This window comes from Danio aesculapii, chromosome 7, assembly GCF_903798145.1.
Source record: "Danio aesculapii chromosome 7, fDanAes4.1, whole genome shotgun sequence".
Lineage (NCBI taxonomy): Eukaryota > Metazoa > Chordata > Actinopteri > Cypriniformes > Danionidae > Danio > Danio aesculapii.
Genome location: NC_079441.1, coordinates 49944564 through 49961347, shown reverse-complemented (window position 1 = coordinate 49961347; position 16784 = coordinate 49944564). Strand labels below are relative to the sequence as shown.

At 36.2% G+C, this 16784-nt stretch overlaps 1 protein-coding gene across 7 annotated transcripts in view; it reads left to right on the top strand.

Annotated features, from left to right (window-relative positions):
* Window positions 1-16784, top strand: part of ppip5k1a (diphosphoinositol pentakisphosphate kinase 1a) — a 66212-nt gene that overhangs the window by 23164 nt on the left and 26264 nt on the right. For 4 of the 7 annotated variants that reach the window (XR_008838100.1, XM_056462081.1, XM_056462077.1 and 1 more), the window contains exons 16-26: window positions 271-392; window positions 485-667; window positions 771-912; window positions 1568-1791; window positions 3660-3787; window positions 3891-4005; window positions 5827-5934; window positions 6081-6194; window positions 6303-6443; window positions 6577-6670; window positions 9820-9945. Coding sequence is in view for 6 of the 7 variants with exons in the window: in XM_056462081.1 (XP_056318056.1) it covers window positions 271-392; window positions 485-667; window positions 771-912; window positions 1568-1791; window positions 3660-3787; window positions 3891-4005; window positions 5827-5934; window positions 6081-6194; window positions 6303-6443; window positions 6577-6670; window positions 9820-9945 (1497 nt within the window). In the remaining variant the exon portion in view is untranslated. Of the gene's footprint in view, window positions 1-270; window positions 393-484; window positions 668-770; window positions 913-1567; window positions 1792-3659; window positions 3788-3890; window positions 4006-5826; window positions 5935-6080; window positions 6195-6302; window positions 6444-6576; window positions 6671-9819; window positions 9946-15294; window positions 15358-16784 lie in introns of all 7 variants that reach the window. The other 3 variants (XM_056462080.1, XM_056462078.1, XM_056462079.1) reach the window with 2 other exon arrangements.

Sequence of the window (16784 nt, the reverse complement as noted above, 5' to 3'; positions counted from 1 at the left end):
AACCAGTGCACTTATAAGACAAAGTCTGTGTGAATTAGAATTATTCTGACATCAAGCCAACTGGCTCAGTCGGGACTCGAACCAGTGTTACAGTGCTAACCACTGAGCCACAGTGTTGCTTATTTTATTTTATTTTATTTTATTAGACCCCTACCTGTAATGGTTGTCAAGATTAGAGTTGGAGCTGGATCCTACAAGACTGTGTTTCTAGAAACAGGGTTGATTTTGATTAATCTGTTCTGTGGATGTTATTTTCTTGTCCACTTACAGGTGATTACGCTGGCTTTCCAGGCTGCGGTTTGCTCAGGCTACATAGCACCTACCGACATGACCTCAAGATCTATGCCTCTGATGAGGGCAGGGTGCAAATGACTGCTGCTGCCTTTGCAAAGGTCCTCAGCCACAACAAAAACAGGTTATCGAAGGTTTAAAGGTATAAAGTTATCAAAGGTTGTTAAGCTGCTGTTGGTTGTCTACCTGGCAGGGTCTCTTAGCGTTGGAAGGAGAACTGACACCCATCTTGGTCCAGATGGTGAAAAGTGCAAATATGAACGGTCTGCTGGATAACGATATTGAATCCCTTAGCGGCTGTCAGCAGAGGGTTAAAGCCAGACTTCATGAGATCATGCAGAAAGATGAAGTCTTCACAGAAGAAGACTATGACAGGGTACATTTGGAGTGTCTTTTGAACTAGAGGGTGTATTTCAGCCCTCCGCTGACTTGATATGTAAGGCGCATCTGTGTCCACTTCATCTCTTGTGTTTTTTCAGCTGGCCCCAACATGCAGCAGCTCTCTGGTGAACTCTATGAGGGCTGTCGAGAATCCAGTGTGTATATGTGATCAAGTCTACACCCTCGTCCAGAGCCTCACCTCACAGATCCGCAAAAGACTCGAAGACCCCAAATCAGCAGGTGATTGTTCTGTGCTCAATTTAAAAACCATATTCGTCCAAAAAGAAAATTGTGTATTTGATTACTCACCCTTATGTCATTCCAATCCCCTGAGACTTTCATTCATCACAAATGAAGATATTTTAGATGAAATCTGAGTGTTCTCTGGCCCTCCATAGACAGCTTACTTTTCTGGACTTTGTACGTCCTCGGACAGTTGCTTCCTATGAGTAATGAGAGAGCTCTCGGTTTTCACCTAAAATATCTTAACTTGCTATCTGAAGTTGAACAAAGGTCTCAGAGGATTAGAAAAAGCATTAGTTATGAATGAAAGTTTTTCTTTTCATTTTTGGGTAAGCTATAGACATTTTTACACAAGCACTCTAAAATCCCTGTAGCAATCATGTATTAATTTCAGGTACAGCAGGAATGGCTACATTTTATTTTAGTGTGTGAACAGCAACATAAAGCCACAATGAGCTCACAGAATGACTTGCTTTTTAGTACACTGAAATGTTGCCTTGTGATGGTAAGCTATCCAACTTAGTTTTTACTGTAATTTCCTTTATCAGAATAAAGCAAACAGTCTCCAGATTTGAAACTCCCCTTAAAGGCCATACCAAAGAAAGCAGTAAGAGAATGACTTGATTAAATGAGCTTGTGCTGCCTCTCTTAGATTTACAGCTGTACCACAGTGAGACACTGGAGATGATGCTGCAGCGCTGGTCTAAATTGGAAAGGGATTTCCGCATGAAGAGTGGACGCTACGACATCAGCAAGATTCCTGACATTTACGACTGCATTAAATATGATGTGCAGCACAACAGCTCCTTGGGCCTGGAGGATACACTGGAGCTCTTCAAGCTGTCTCGAGCACTAGCCGACATCGTCATACCACAGGTATGTGGTGATTATTTTTGTACAGCTACTTATGTATTTATTTTATTTTATAAGGATGTTTATTCATTTCTTCTGACAAATTCAACAACAAACAAACATTACAACAAAAAGCTAAATCTAAAAAGCGAAACCTTTCTAAGTACTTTTGGACACCTATCATTAGATGGAATTTTCCATCTGACTAAAATTATCAGCCGAAAATAGTATTTTTTGTTTTTTGGGCGTTCATTTCCACCAGATGAAAATATGTGAAAAAAGTTATGAAAAAATATATATGTTCCTGCTGGCAACGCTAGGAAATATGACACTTCTCGAATCGTTCACTGTCAGTAAAATTTTCCTTGTGTCTTTTTTAAATAAGTATAATTTAAGTTATTAAAATGAATTAAAAACTTTTAAAAAGATAATGATAAACGTATGATAATTAGTGATGCACCAAAATAATATTTTTGGGTCAAATCGAAAACCGAAAAAGAGGAAACCAAGGCCAAAAACCAAAACACTGAAATAAATTATGGCAATTATTGGTACCATTGTATTTATGGCCGTGACTGGGTTACTAACCTTACTAAAATTAAGGCATTGCAATTAATATTTTAAGTTTTAAAGAATAAATCAAATACAATGTATGTAAATATTTATTTAGCACATAAGCAACAATGGGTTATCACTTCTGGGCATGGAGACTTCAGACAGATAACCATCCAGCTGTTGAGTGGTTGAGCTTGTCGTCTGACTGACGTTTGAGAAAGATTTGAGAGAGTGTATTTAAATAGGGCATAAATTAACTTTTTTTTGGTCAAATTTAAAAAATATTTTGCAGAAATATGACTACAGTCTGATAGTCACAAATACAATAGCCTAAGTTGGAACAGAATAGCCTACGTGTTATAATTTGAGGCATAACTTTCTTGCAGAATTTCACCGAACAAATCAGACAAAATGCCCCTTTTTTTCTGTGCTCTGATTTTCGGTGGCCGAATATTCTGTGCATCCCTAATAATAATAGTAATAATAATAATAATAGTAATGATGATAATAATATTGATAATCATGATAATAATAGTAATAATAATGATGATGATGATAATAATTATAATTTAATAAAAACATTTTGAATATTTGTGGAAAATGTATGAACGGCACACTATTCCATTGTGTTTGGCAACGTGAGCACTTGCAATCCTTTTGGATGTAATTATTAGGTGTAATCTCTAAAACTATTGATAAAGAAATCCCTTTTTGCCCTAAAATTTGTATTCTTGGTCTTTTTCCACCCACCATTCCATTCAATGGAAAAGTACTCATGGTCCATCTTTGTCACTCTGGATTAAGGAAATGTCTTCTTGTACAGCAATGGAAAGACTGACTTACTCACTTAACCAAAAATGCATATATTTTACAAGATTGAGACCTCTTCTTTCATTTTACATAAGAATGGACTGACCATTTAGTAACCCCAAACAATGTGACTGTGCTAATATGTGCACTGTGTTTGTTATGACTTACTTTAATATATTTTTTAACTTTCATTGGAATGTATATGTGTTGAACTGTCATTGTCTTAATGTTTTGTTTTTTCGAAATTGGCATTTTTATTATTATTATTTTATATATATTTATTTAATTAATTAATTTTTTAATTACTATTATTAATATTCAATAATCAATAATTCATGCAATTCAGTTTCGATTTCTAGCCAAGTGCATCCAGAATTTTCAGCTTTAGCCCAGAATTTTTTTGTTTCAGTGCATCCATACTTTTTATATATAATTTATCACACAAAGCCAGGATCTGCAATTGTTCCTTTGATTGCTAACAGGTTTTTTTTGTTTGTTTGTTTGTTTGTTTGTTTGTTTGTATTTAGGAGTACGGCATTAATATAGTAGAGAAGCTGGATATTGCGTATGCCTACTGTCTGCCTTTAGTGAAGAAAATTCAGCTGGACCTTCAGAGGACACATGAGGACGAGTCTGTAAACAAGCTGCACCCTCTGTGAGATGCCCTGTTGTTATGCTGTCCTCGCTGCTTCTTTCTTTCATTTATTCTATCCTATTGAGTACAAAATCTCACATTCGTCTGTTTCTTTGTGTCTCAGATATTCACGTGGAGTGCTGTCACCAGGCAGGCATGTTCGCACTCGGCTGTATTTCACGAGTGAGAGCCATGTCCACTCTCTTCTTAGCATCTTCCGATATGGTGGCCTCTTGGATGTAAGTATTATAACTTAGGAAGTGATATAAGGTGTAAAGGGGAGAATCAAATGGTGATGGACATAACCTGTACGCTAAAATAAACACTATGAAAATGATATATAATAATAAGTGGCTGATTTGAAACTCTTCACATATGCAGAGTGTAGTATGAACATTGCTCCATGAGAAGCACAGGAAATTACTCATTTTTTAATTTATGTTCACTTCACTTTAGCAGGTGCTCTTAGAAACAAAAATGTGACATCACAAGCAATGCTACCAAAGAGCCAAGTTTTTAAATGCCCTTGAATTTAATGTGCACTTATGGTCTACTTCAAATCTTAACTGCACAAAACATACTATTCTCTCTCAGTTATATATCAGTTAGGTAAAATACCTGTTCACAAGTGAAGTAAAATCGTATTACTGTATTAAAAGTGAAATAGTGATGTCAAATTACAACTTTAATCTTTGTTTTAAAGTGCCACTATCAGGGGCTATTCACATATCATGTCTTAAAGGGTCACGAAACCCTAAAACACATTTTTGTGAGATGTTGACAGATGTATACACTGTGGGGAAAATAAGTATTCAACACTTCACCATTTTGCTCAGAAAATATATATTTTTTAAAGGTGCTGTTGACTTAAAATTTTCACCAGATGTTGATATCAACCAAAGTAAAACATATATGAAAAGAAAACAAATCTAATTACTTTACAAATTATGTTATGTTTAATAAAAATTAAATGACAGGAAAAAAAGTATTGAACAAGATCAAAAATCTTGATGGTTCTGTGGGTCTCGTCTGTCAAATCTGAACTGTATTTTGTATTTTCTATTGGATTCGAGTCAGGTGGTTGGCTGGGCCATTCTACAACTTGATTTTCTTTCTCTGAAAGCATTTGAGAGTTTCCTTGGTTGTGTTTTGGATCATTGTCTTGCTGAAATGCCCACTCTGGTTTCATCTTCATCTTCCTAATAATGCAGATGTTGGACTGAAGCAGCTAATACTCATTTACATATATTAATATTTGATATTTTTTTCCTGTATCATTAAATTTTATTACACATAACTTAATTTGTAAAGTAATTAGATTTGTTTTCTTTTCATATATGTTTTACTTTGGTTGTTACCAACATCTGGTGAAAATTTCAAGTCAACAGCACCTTTAAAAAATATGTTTTCTGAGAATAATGGTGATGAATGGTGATGAATACTTATTTCCCCCACTGTATGTGCCACATTGCTAAAACACTATTAGGACAGATATATTTCACTTACAATTAAAAATTGTTCAAATTCCTTCCAGTTAAAAAATTAATTTTGAAGCAACATTACAGCAAAGAGGAGGTCATTGCATTGAAAGCGAGTTTCATTGCATTGAAAGTGTGTCAGTTCCTTCAACAATTTAAATTCCTGTGATGTCTGTCCTTTGTTGGCAACCATCAACAATGCTCTTAGAAGATGACAATCTGACAAACTACAGCTGAGCGTTTTTAGAAGAGCGCTGGTGTTTTTAGTTGCGCAAAAAAAAAAAAACGCTTCAGTGGGCCTATACTCTAAATGCTCAACAGCACATTTAGCTTTACAGTTTAACCTTCTTTTATTAGAAATGATGAATTCACATAAAAAGCCATTCTTAAATAAATATACAATACATTTTAATTGGTTTGAAATTAATATACATTTATGCTTCTGAAAGTACTGTATGCTAAGACAAGACAAGTACAGGCTAGAGCAGAAGCAGAAATGCAAAAAAGTAAAAGAGAACAGGAAATAAAATTTTGCATTTAATGGCAGTTTGATGAAGCATCAAACCAATAATAATATTTCAGGAGGAGAAGGATGAGCAGTGGAAGAGAGCCATGGATTATCTGAGTGCAGTGTCTGAACTCAACTACATGACGCAGATCGTCATTATGCTCTACGAAGACAACAACAAGGTACATCCTGCTTGCACTGTTCTTTCTGCTCTGCTCTGAGACCCAGTATAAACACAGCAGAACTGTTTAATTTCTGAGTGGGGACTGTGTAGTCTCAACAGAGTGCTTCAAAGAAATGTGACAACTGTGATATTATGTGAACCCAGGACCCGTCCTCTGAAGAGCGCTTCCATGTGGAACTGCATTTCAGCCCTGGGGTCAAAGTGTCTGAGGAGGAGAGCGCTCCGATGGGCTTCGGCTTCCGACCAGCCTCTGCTGAAGTATACAACCCTTTCCTTTGTCCCATTGGAGAACATTGCTGTTCAGCTAATAATAGGAATGTTTGCTTGCTTAAGATTTCAAGTCTGCGTTTGTGTGTCTTGACGTAGAATGACCAGAAGCAAACAGATCCTGGAAGTTTGGAGAACCTTTCACGGGATGAGCCTGACCGTGCATTACCCCTTTCAGAGGCCATCAGCACCCAGAGGAAATCCCCTTTGATCCGGAATCGCAAGACTGGCTCTATGGAGGTATCAAAGACAGCATCACACCTACTGTACTTTCTAAAATATGTCTGTAAATCTCAGTGGTGTCAAATTGACAGAATCAGGCTGGGTTTTTTGTGCCAGAATTCAAAAGTGCCCCATTTATGTGTGCACACAGGTCCTGTCAGAAAGCTCGTCCTCTAAAGGAGGCAGCTATCGCCTCTTCCCCTCCTGTTCACGTCAGTCTCCAGAGATGAAGCAGAGCGGATTAGGTTGGTATCGTGTGTCTGTCGCTCATTCAGCCTCAACAACTGCTGTTTATCTCTTCTCCCTGACAGGAAATCACCCTCTGCGACACTATATTGAGTCTTATTTTGGGTATAAAAACCATTAGCTGAGCGCTTTCATTGACATTGCATAGGAAATTAGTGAATACACAGTGCGTTTTGGACACAGTGGAGTTTGGGGCATGTGATGCTGTTTGTTTTTAGATGTATTGAAGGGATCATTGTGCATTTTGCTTTATGTAAACAAATGCTGTGATTTCTCATATGTCATGGTGGTGAAGAGTTCTGAAAGTCATGCTCAAGTAAAAGTAAAATTACTTGCCATAAAATTTTGTGAGTAAAAAGTAAAAATGAGTAGAAAATAGCCCTTCTAAAACTACTCAAGAATAGTGAGTATTACGCTGTGAAAATGATTCCACTTTATACTCTGTTTCTTTTATTTGATATTTATGGACTATACATTCAAAATGTGAGATTAATTTAATGTGAAAATATTACATGAACATATGCAAATAATAATTCGACAGAAAGCAAGTTGATACATTCACGTGCGGAGCGAAGTCTGTTTAACCTAAGAATAAAAAATAAAAACAAATAAAATGCCCTGTGATGGTATGTAAATGCTTATTATGCACTTTGAACCCTAACTAATAAGCTACGAGTGTCCACAGTTGGAACCTCAAACCAAGCTCATGCAGCACTGATGCAATACATGCAATTTTTGCATGTATTTATAAACGTAACATTCTGTAGTGCATTTAGTTGTTGTTTAAGGTCAGTTGGTGATTCCAGTCATCATACAGTAGACGTCTTGATCTTCCCCTCTGTGATATGCAGTCTAAACAGTCTCCTAGTCCTGTAATGATTTTGCATCTTCTTGGACACTTTTAATGCTTTGACAATGTACATGTTTGCTGCATCTGTAACGCGTCTGTGTCTTAAGGTTGGTCTGTCACATAGATATCTACAATAGATGTCGCCTACATTGTTGTTGTCGATTGGAAGGAATGCGTCAATAGAGCCGCCATTTTAGTACAGGATAGCGCTCCTTTGAAATGAGTGTGGGACAAAGCTGCAGGGGAGGACTGGCCATTCGGAGCCATAGATATATAAGCATTTATACATATATCTATGATCGGGATTTTTCCTGGTGGTCAGTATGCAAATATTTTTTTAAATTACAAAAATGATAATTTTTACGTCACTTTTCTACATCGACGGATAACTGACCGCACGGGCATTCCTGACAAAGTGCATGTGTTTATGTGCATGGAAATGTATTATCTCCCTCCCTGTTAAATTTGACTTAATCCGTGTCCTGAAACACACCCCCTCTCCTGCTTTCACTTCTAATTCTAACGCAGGAAGCGATTTGTTTGTGAATGAATCTCTATTACGAACGATTCATTTGAACCATCGATATCCCTGTGTCTCAATGTGCATATGCACCTTTCTGATCTTTCTGAAATGGTATCCAACATTGGTAATGTTTAAGAATTTAGGGTGGACAGTATGCACATTAAGGCGTTATGTTATCAGACACCCAAATAAGTTACTTCAAAAACTAGCCGACAATAATACAAGTATCTAGCACCGCAGCATCTTGTTGTCATATTTCATTTACATTGTTTGCTTATTTACATTCGTTCATTCATTCATTTTCTTTTTGGCTAAGTCCCTTTAATAATCTGGGGTCGCCACAGCGAAATGAACCACCAACTTATCCAGCATATGTATACGCAGCGGATGCCCTCCCAGCCGTAACCCATGGGAAATATCTATACACACTCATTCACACACATACACTACAGCAAATTTAGCTTATTCAATTCACCTATATCACAAGTTTTTGGACTTGTGGGGGGACCCAGAGGAAACCCACGCCAACACGGGGAGAACATGCAAACTCCACACAGAAATGCCAACTGACCCAGCCTGGGCTCGAACCAAGGGCCTTCTTGCTGTGAGGCAATTGTGCTACTCACTGCGCCACCGTGCTGCCCTGTTTGCTTATTTTATTCAACAAAACTAGCATAGGCCTAGAATTTAGTGCGAAATGGTGCTACTTTGCCTTATGGTGAATGCAGTAAGTGACTGCATTATCATCAATAATGTTACTTGTTTAGCACAAAAGTTCGTAACATAGTAAAACGTAAAAAACAAAATCTTACTTATGAAATATTATGGCTTTATGCTTTGTTTTCTTTGTTTGCTCATTACTACACCCATACACAGCGCTTCAGTCCAGCATCTTCAGATTGGCTGTAGTCTTGACTAGTGCGGCTGAATGACATTTGTCCTGCGAGCACTGTACAAATGTGGCGGCGGTATTGACGCATGCCCGTATGCGATATCAAGTGTATTTATCTATGAGTCTTGTCAGATGTGATTTTTCATTGTGCAAATTTATTGGATGGGAATCACAGGACTTATTATTCTACTTAGCCAATCACCCTAGACAAGAAAAAATAAACATAATAATTAGTGACTGCGGTTTAAAAGAATGGAGTAAGATACAAAACTAAAAATGTACTTAAGAAAAAATAAACATGCTAGTTAATAAGGTACAAAAACCTCGAAAATTACCTCTGATAAGTAACAGAATAGTTGGTTATTTATACGCTGTTGCCTCCGATTGAAAGTGAATGTCTTGAATCTATTGCATGAATAAAACAGAGTGTAAATAAGCAAAATAATCCTGCATGCAATGAGACGAACTTCATTTCTAACTGTCTGTAGATTTAATGCGATTAATAGTATGTAATTAATTTGTGTTCATTTAGATTAGCGTATAATATTCATTTGTGTAGTCATATATTTACTATCAATGACATGTGAACACTGAGGTTCACTAATAGCATACTCATCAATGATTTTGTTTCTAATTGCTTCTACAAGTTACATACGACCATGAGCACTTCCATGACAAGAACATTGCTGCTGTCTTTTGTTAATTAGACTTTGCTCTACTAGCCTCTGTCATTGATGTCCGCCAAACCATAATGGTATTGGCACGAGTCATACATTATGACTTTATAATCCTCTCACTCCCTCTGAAGTAACTGCTGTGATTTGATTAATAAGTGCATGTGTTTGGTGTGCACACTAATTCCATGATCTAACCCCCTCTGCAGGCTCTCAGTGCGCTGGTCTCTTCAGCACCACCGTCCTGGGGGGCTCCTCTAGTGCCCCCAACCTTCAGGACTACGCTCGCACACATCGCAAAAAATTCTCCTCGGGCAGTTTGACCTATAAAGACGGTATGTGCTCAGTCCAGCTCCTTCTCTCATAGGGATGATTGAAAAGTTTAGAGGGTAGAAACTTTAGATCAAGGGCACTTCCTGTAAATGTGGTTTGGTTACGTCAGATCCTGATGGTGTATTGCACATCTCACTGTCATAATCACCATTTCACACCTGGTTCATTTTCATGGTCTTGAGCGTGTGTCCAAATCATGGAGTCATACTGTGCCATCCATTGTCTTTCAGAAGTGATGTCCTCTGTTTCTTGTCATTTGTCATTATTTTGTGAACAGCGTTTTATTCTTGACGTCATTTAATTGGAAACACATATTTTTATGTACCACTGCAGGGATCTAAACAGTCTGACGCAAAATAGATTTTGTGAACTGGAAAGTGAATATAAACCATGATATTGACTACTATTTGCTACATAAACACATTTGACATTTTACTCTCAGATACACTACCATTCAAAAGTTTGAGGTTGGTTTTATTTTTGTAATGTATTTGAAAGGAGTCTCATATTCAGTTCAATTCACCTTTATTTGTATAGCGCTTTTACAATTTAGATTGTGTCAAAGCAGCTTCACATAGAAGATCATAGTAAATTGAAACAGTGTCAGTCCAGTTTTCAGAGTTGAAGTTCAGTTCAGTTTAGCTCAGTTCAGTGTGGTTTAATAATCACTACTGAGAGTCCAAACACTGAAGTGCAACACTCATATGCACACCAATACATCAAGGGTTTTATTGGATCTAAAATACAGTAAAAAAAGTGACATTATGAAATACTTGGATATTATTAGCTACATATTAGCTAACACACTGTTAATATACAGGTAATAAATCATTTATTTTATATAAACTAACATCATCTAAAATGAATAAATGCTGTAGAAGTATTTGAAACTGTTCATTTGTGTTTGCTAATATAGGTGGCAAAATCTTTAAAATTGTATGTATTAGATTATTGTTATTATCAGTGTTAAAAATAGCTTAATGTATTTTAGTATTTATATTTAAATGTTTCTAATAAGTGCCTTCATTGTAGATTTTTTTTTGTTAGTTTTTTGTTTAATTTTTAATTTCTGATTGAAAGTAACAAAATCTTTTCAAAGAAAAATATCAATTTGACTGATCCCATACTTTTGGGCAGTAGTACACTCACCGGCCACTTTATTAAGTACACCTTACTAGTACCGGGTTGGATCCTTTTTGCCTTCAGAACTCTTCATGGCATAATTCTTCATGGCATAGATTCAACAAGGTACTGGAAATATTCCTCAGAGATTTTGGTCCATATTGACATGATAGCATCACGCAGTTGCTGCACATCAATGATGCGAATCTCCCATTGCACCACTTCCCAAAAGTGCTCTATTGGATTGGAGGTCTGGTGACTGTGGAGGCCATTTGAGTACAGTGAACTCATTGTCATGTTCAAGAAACCAGTCTGAGATGATTCACGCTTTATGACATGGCACGTTATCCTGCTGGAAGTAGCCATCAGAAGATGGGGACACTGTGGTTATAAATGGTTGGACATGGTCAGCAATAGTCAGGTAGGCTGTGGTGTTGACACGATGCTCAGTTGGTACTAATGGGCCCAAAGTGTGCCTAGAAAATATCCCCCACATCGTTACACCACCAGTAGCAGCCTGAACCGTTGATACAAGGCAGGATGGATCCATGCTTTCATGTCGTTGACGCCAAATTCTAACCCTACCATCGGAATGTCGCAGCAGAAATCGAGACTCATTAGACCAAGCAACGTTTTTTCAAAATTCTATTGTCCAGTTTTGGTGAGCCCGTGCCAATTGTAGCCTCATTTTCTGTTCTTAGCTGACAGGAGGGGCACCCGGTGTGGTCTTTTGCTGCTGTAGCCCATCCGCCTCAAGGTTGGATGTGTTGTGTGTTCAGAGATGCTCTTCTGCAGACCGCAGTTATTTGAGTTACTGTTGCCTTTCTATCAGCTGGAACCAGTCTGGTCATTCTCCTCTGACTTCTGGCATCAACAGGGCCTTCGCGCCCACAGAACTGCCACTCACTGGGTATTTTCTCTTTTTCAGACCATTCTTTGTAAACCCTAGAGATGGTTGTTGTGAAAATTCCAGAAGATCAGCAGTTTACCAGCCAATCTGGCACCAACAACCATGCCACGTTCAAAGTCACTTAAATCAACCTTTTTCCCCATTCTGATGCTCGGTTTGAACTGCAGCAGATCGTCTTGACCATGTCTACATGCCTAAATGCATTGAGTGTCTGCCATGTGATTGATTGGCTGATTAGAAATTTGCGTTAACAAACAGTTGGGCAGGTGGACCTAATAAAGTGACCGGAGAGTGGATTTGCATTATATCCCTTTATTTGGTAACTCTTCACAGTAAGGCTCTGTATATTATTAACACTTATTTGTGCAATAGCTTACATAAAATAACAATAAATAACATTTTAGCAGCACTTATTTATCTAGATTAATAGCTTATGTAGGAAACCATACATTTTACTAATAAACTGTATTTTAAATGTTTTTGTTTAATTGACATTGAACAATAACATTAACAGAAACCTAAAATACTAAATACTTAATGTTAGCAAACTGGGTCTTATTGTAAAGTGTTTCCTGTTATTTTGATATTTTAATAATTACTATATCAGATAAATTGCCATTAGCTGTGGATTTTGACTCTACTTTGATGTTTGAAATGAAACCGTATGAACGAATTGACTTGTCCATACTGGAGCATTCTCATATCTCGAATCCTTCCAGAATGTTCAGTTTGTGCACTTGTAGTGAAATTCTTCGTCCACAAGGTGTCAGCGTGGCATTGTTTTGGAGTTTTTCTTTTCAGTTCCCATTTCCTGTGTCTTCTTTTGTTTACTGCCGTTTTGCCGTTTTAACTCTACCCTTTCATTTGTTACAACCATACACATGAGCTTGTTCATTTAACCTTTATTAGCTTCAGTTTAACCCTCTGACCAGCCACTGACCACAATCCCCACAGTCTTTTTTGTCTTCACTGTTGTGTGTGGTATTGTGCTGTTCACTGCAGGCTCTCAGAGCTGCTTGTACTACAGAAGCAAGAGGTTGATCTAACCCTCTTATGCTTCTCATGCTTCTGTCCACCATTTTGTTTGTTCCCGAGAGATGACGTCTGTTAAGATGGTATCTGTATTTATAGTCGAGAAGTGCCCATAAAGTGACAAGCTGAAAAGATGACTGTATTCAAAGCGTTATAAATTCATTGCGACAACTCTCTGAAGATATTTTTTGTTATTATCTATTAAGATCTGGCCAATTATTGTCATTTTCTTTTTCGCTGTAGTTTCTTTTCTCAACCTGAACAAGGAATAGTCTCAGTGAAGCCAACTGTGAGATTAGCATATTTTTTCCTTACAATAAGGAACATTACACTCCATGTTTTTTTGGAAATAGGCTCATTTTAAAAGTTCCCTAGAGGGAATCAGTTGAGATTGACCATTTTTAAATGCATTCATCTGATATCCTGGTCTAGCAGGAGCACTTTTAGCTTAGCTTAGCGTAGATTATTGAATTGGATTAGACCATTAGCATGGGCAGAGATTCAATCGTTTTTTGTATTGTGTACTAAGACCGTCACAAAACGAAAAGTTGCTACCTTATAGGTTGTTTGCAATCACTTGGTTCTGGTGACGCGCAAAGTTCAGATGGAGGGCAGGAAGTAAAAAACTGAATGTGAGACACCGAGAAAAGTCCATATTTTTGCGATTTCTACCGTATTTTAAAGGAGATATAAATAGAAAATAAGCACATATGTTGGGCATGATCCTTAAATCAAGAAGAGGGCAGAATTTTCTACTAAACTAAAATAAATTTGCTGTCATCGAGGCGTATATTGTAAGCTATTACGCTACATGAAAAAATAAAATAGTAAATATTGTGTTTGGAAGCGTACTATAGATAATTACTTGATTTAAACTGCCATAGTAATTATATTGTTGCTGTGGTTCAACACATCTGTAGTACTAAACAAATTATTCAATAGGCTTCAGTTTTCTTCGCTTTAATTGTACACTATCACAATGCACCACATTTTACACTAACGTTACCGTATTTATTACAGTTTATTACAGTATTTGGTAGCATTAATTAACAAAGAGTTGTACAGGTTATAAATATCAAAATGTTGTTCAAAAACATGTTTATAATAAATTACTATAGTTTTCCCCCATGCGGATTTCTTCCTGACATCAAAATCGAAATAACAGATGAAAGCATACAAAAGCATGGACACAGAGTGGAAATGAACTTAATGATTTTACCATAAACTAACATTTACTGCTGCTGCGCATCTCGTTGTGCACTTTACAGTTGTTTATTCCGCCAAAACACCAGTAAAGACTTGGATTATTGCAAAACAAGATGGAGATTTTATTGCAGCGATTACATGGCAGGGTACGTTATTTATTTTCTCCTGGATTTTGTATAAGTGTGGTGGTGTTTACATCTGATTTTTATACTTTTATAACACATGAACATATTTATACACATAGCTAGATATAATCTTTATTGGTGCTGTCAAACGAATTATTACGTTCAAAAACAAAAGTTTGTACACATGGATTTATTGAATACATGTTTATTACATGCCAACTTTTCTTCCGTATTTCAGACAGTTTCTTGAACTTTCCCCACTGTATGAGCAAAAACTTTTAGAAGTCTATAAAAGATGTTCTGCATTTCTTATTTTGGCCGATATAAACAATTATAAACAACATAAAACAGAAACATTTTGATGTTCTGATAGCGATTCCTATGTAGGAGAATCACTTCCTGCCCTCCATCTGAATTATGCGCGTCATCAATGAGGTCATGTGAAAACAACCAATAGGCTAATATGGCTAGGAACTAGTTTCATTCCAGTGTAATAATCAAGGACTTGGCAACTTTTCATTTCACGTTTGTCTTATTTTATGATGTAACTATAGAATAGTAACACTTTAAATAAGAAAATTATAAAAAAAATTTTTTGAGTGAGATGCTAATGTTCTAATCTGATTTAATGATCTATGCTAAGCTAAGCTACTGTAAAAGTGCAAATATCAGAGCCGGAGGTTGACTGAATGGATTAAAAAATAGTAAAATACAACTGTTTACCTCTAAAATGTCAAATAAACCTATTTCCAAAATAAGTTGAGTGATTCCTATTTAAATTACATTACAAAACACTGCTATTTCTGCTTTTGTCCCAGTCTGTAGTCATAATAGAGACCCAGTTCTCACTTCTCACCCTATAAACTTTGACACCTTCAGCTCTTTAACACCATCCCCATCCTGTGCAGGTGTACTGTAAAATATGGTAACTCTAGTGACCTTTTTTATTTCCTCAGAGTTGTTGTCTATGCCGGCAGTAAAGCGATTTTCTGTGTCGTTTGCAAAGCATCCGACTAATGGTACGTCTGCTTCTCTTCAAGTATATTTCCACTTTCTCCACCTCACTTTGGTTTGCATGTCAATGGTAAACTTTTCATTTTGGACATTTTCGTTGGTTTAGTTGTTTTTTTTTCACGTGATTTCTGCCATCTTTCCTTCGACTTCTCCAGTTTCGCCATCCTTTTTAATCATTCAACCAGTCTTTTTCCCTTCCCACATTCACCACTGTCGCTCTCTGTAACCTCCTGCGGTAAATGCTCTCTCTCTCACCCAGTGACTCAGTTTACAAATGACCATTCATGTGGATGAGTTTCAGCACCTCTTTGTGTTTTCTGTGCTTGTATGTGCACAAGTCTGTGGGAAGGTGGCTGTATGACACTGTAAAAACTCAGTCTTAACATGTTCTTAATCGGTATTTTTGTTACATTTTAGGAAGCAAACTACATGAGATAAATGACAACAGTTTAAAATACATTTATTCAACACAGATGCATTTATCATCTATCATATTCATCTTTCAGTAGTTATATTTATGTTAAGATGAATATTTTGAATGAAAATCTGAAAACTGACGTTCAGAGTTGGAGAAACAAATGATATGGAAGTCAATGGTTATTACATGTTTCCAGCTGTCTTCAAAATATCTTCTTTTGTATTAGCAGAAAAAAACTTATAAAGCTAAGAAATAAGCAAAGACTGGTTAAATGAGGACAGAATTTTGACATTTGGATAGACTATATCTTTAAAAAATATATAAAAAATAATATTTGATCATATAAAATTATTCAAAGATTTATACTTGATGACAGTTTGGTTTAACTTAGTGGTTTGACGGTCAGTGGCAATGTAAATAAAATATAAGTAGCTTGGAACTGTATTGGAGGGTATTTATATATGAATCAGGAATTGATTCACTTAATCTTTCATTGTTTTGAAGCTTGAAAAACACTTTTTGTCTTGGACTCATGTTAGAATGCATCATGTGACAGTAAGTATGTTTACATGGACACCAATAATCCGATTTTAATATGATTAAGACAATACTCTGATTAAGAGTCTGTCATGTAAACAGCGATTTTTTTTTTTTTTTGAATAATTTAATCCGACTAAAGTCATAATCGAATGAAACACAGGTTTGAATATGAATTACTTATCATTTAAAAAAAAATTAATATAATATTAATTCTTATTATATTTTCTAACACCATTTTTATAAATGTTGTTTTATATACCGTGTACCCTTAGTGATATGTACCCTTGGTGATCATAAATGACAAAAACATTAAAACAATCCTACTGACAGCAAACATTTCAACAGTAGTGCCAGTAAATATCTTACAAACATAAATATCTTACAAACAAATATATTATAAAATAATATATTAAAAAGAAAAGTAACTGATGAAAAAAAAACTTCAAGACAAATCCTCTGAAATCAGGTTGTAGT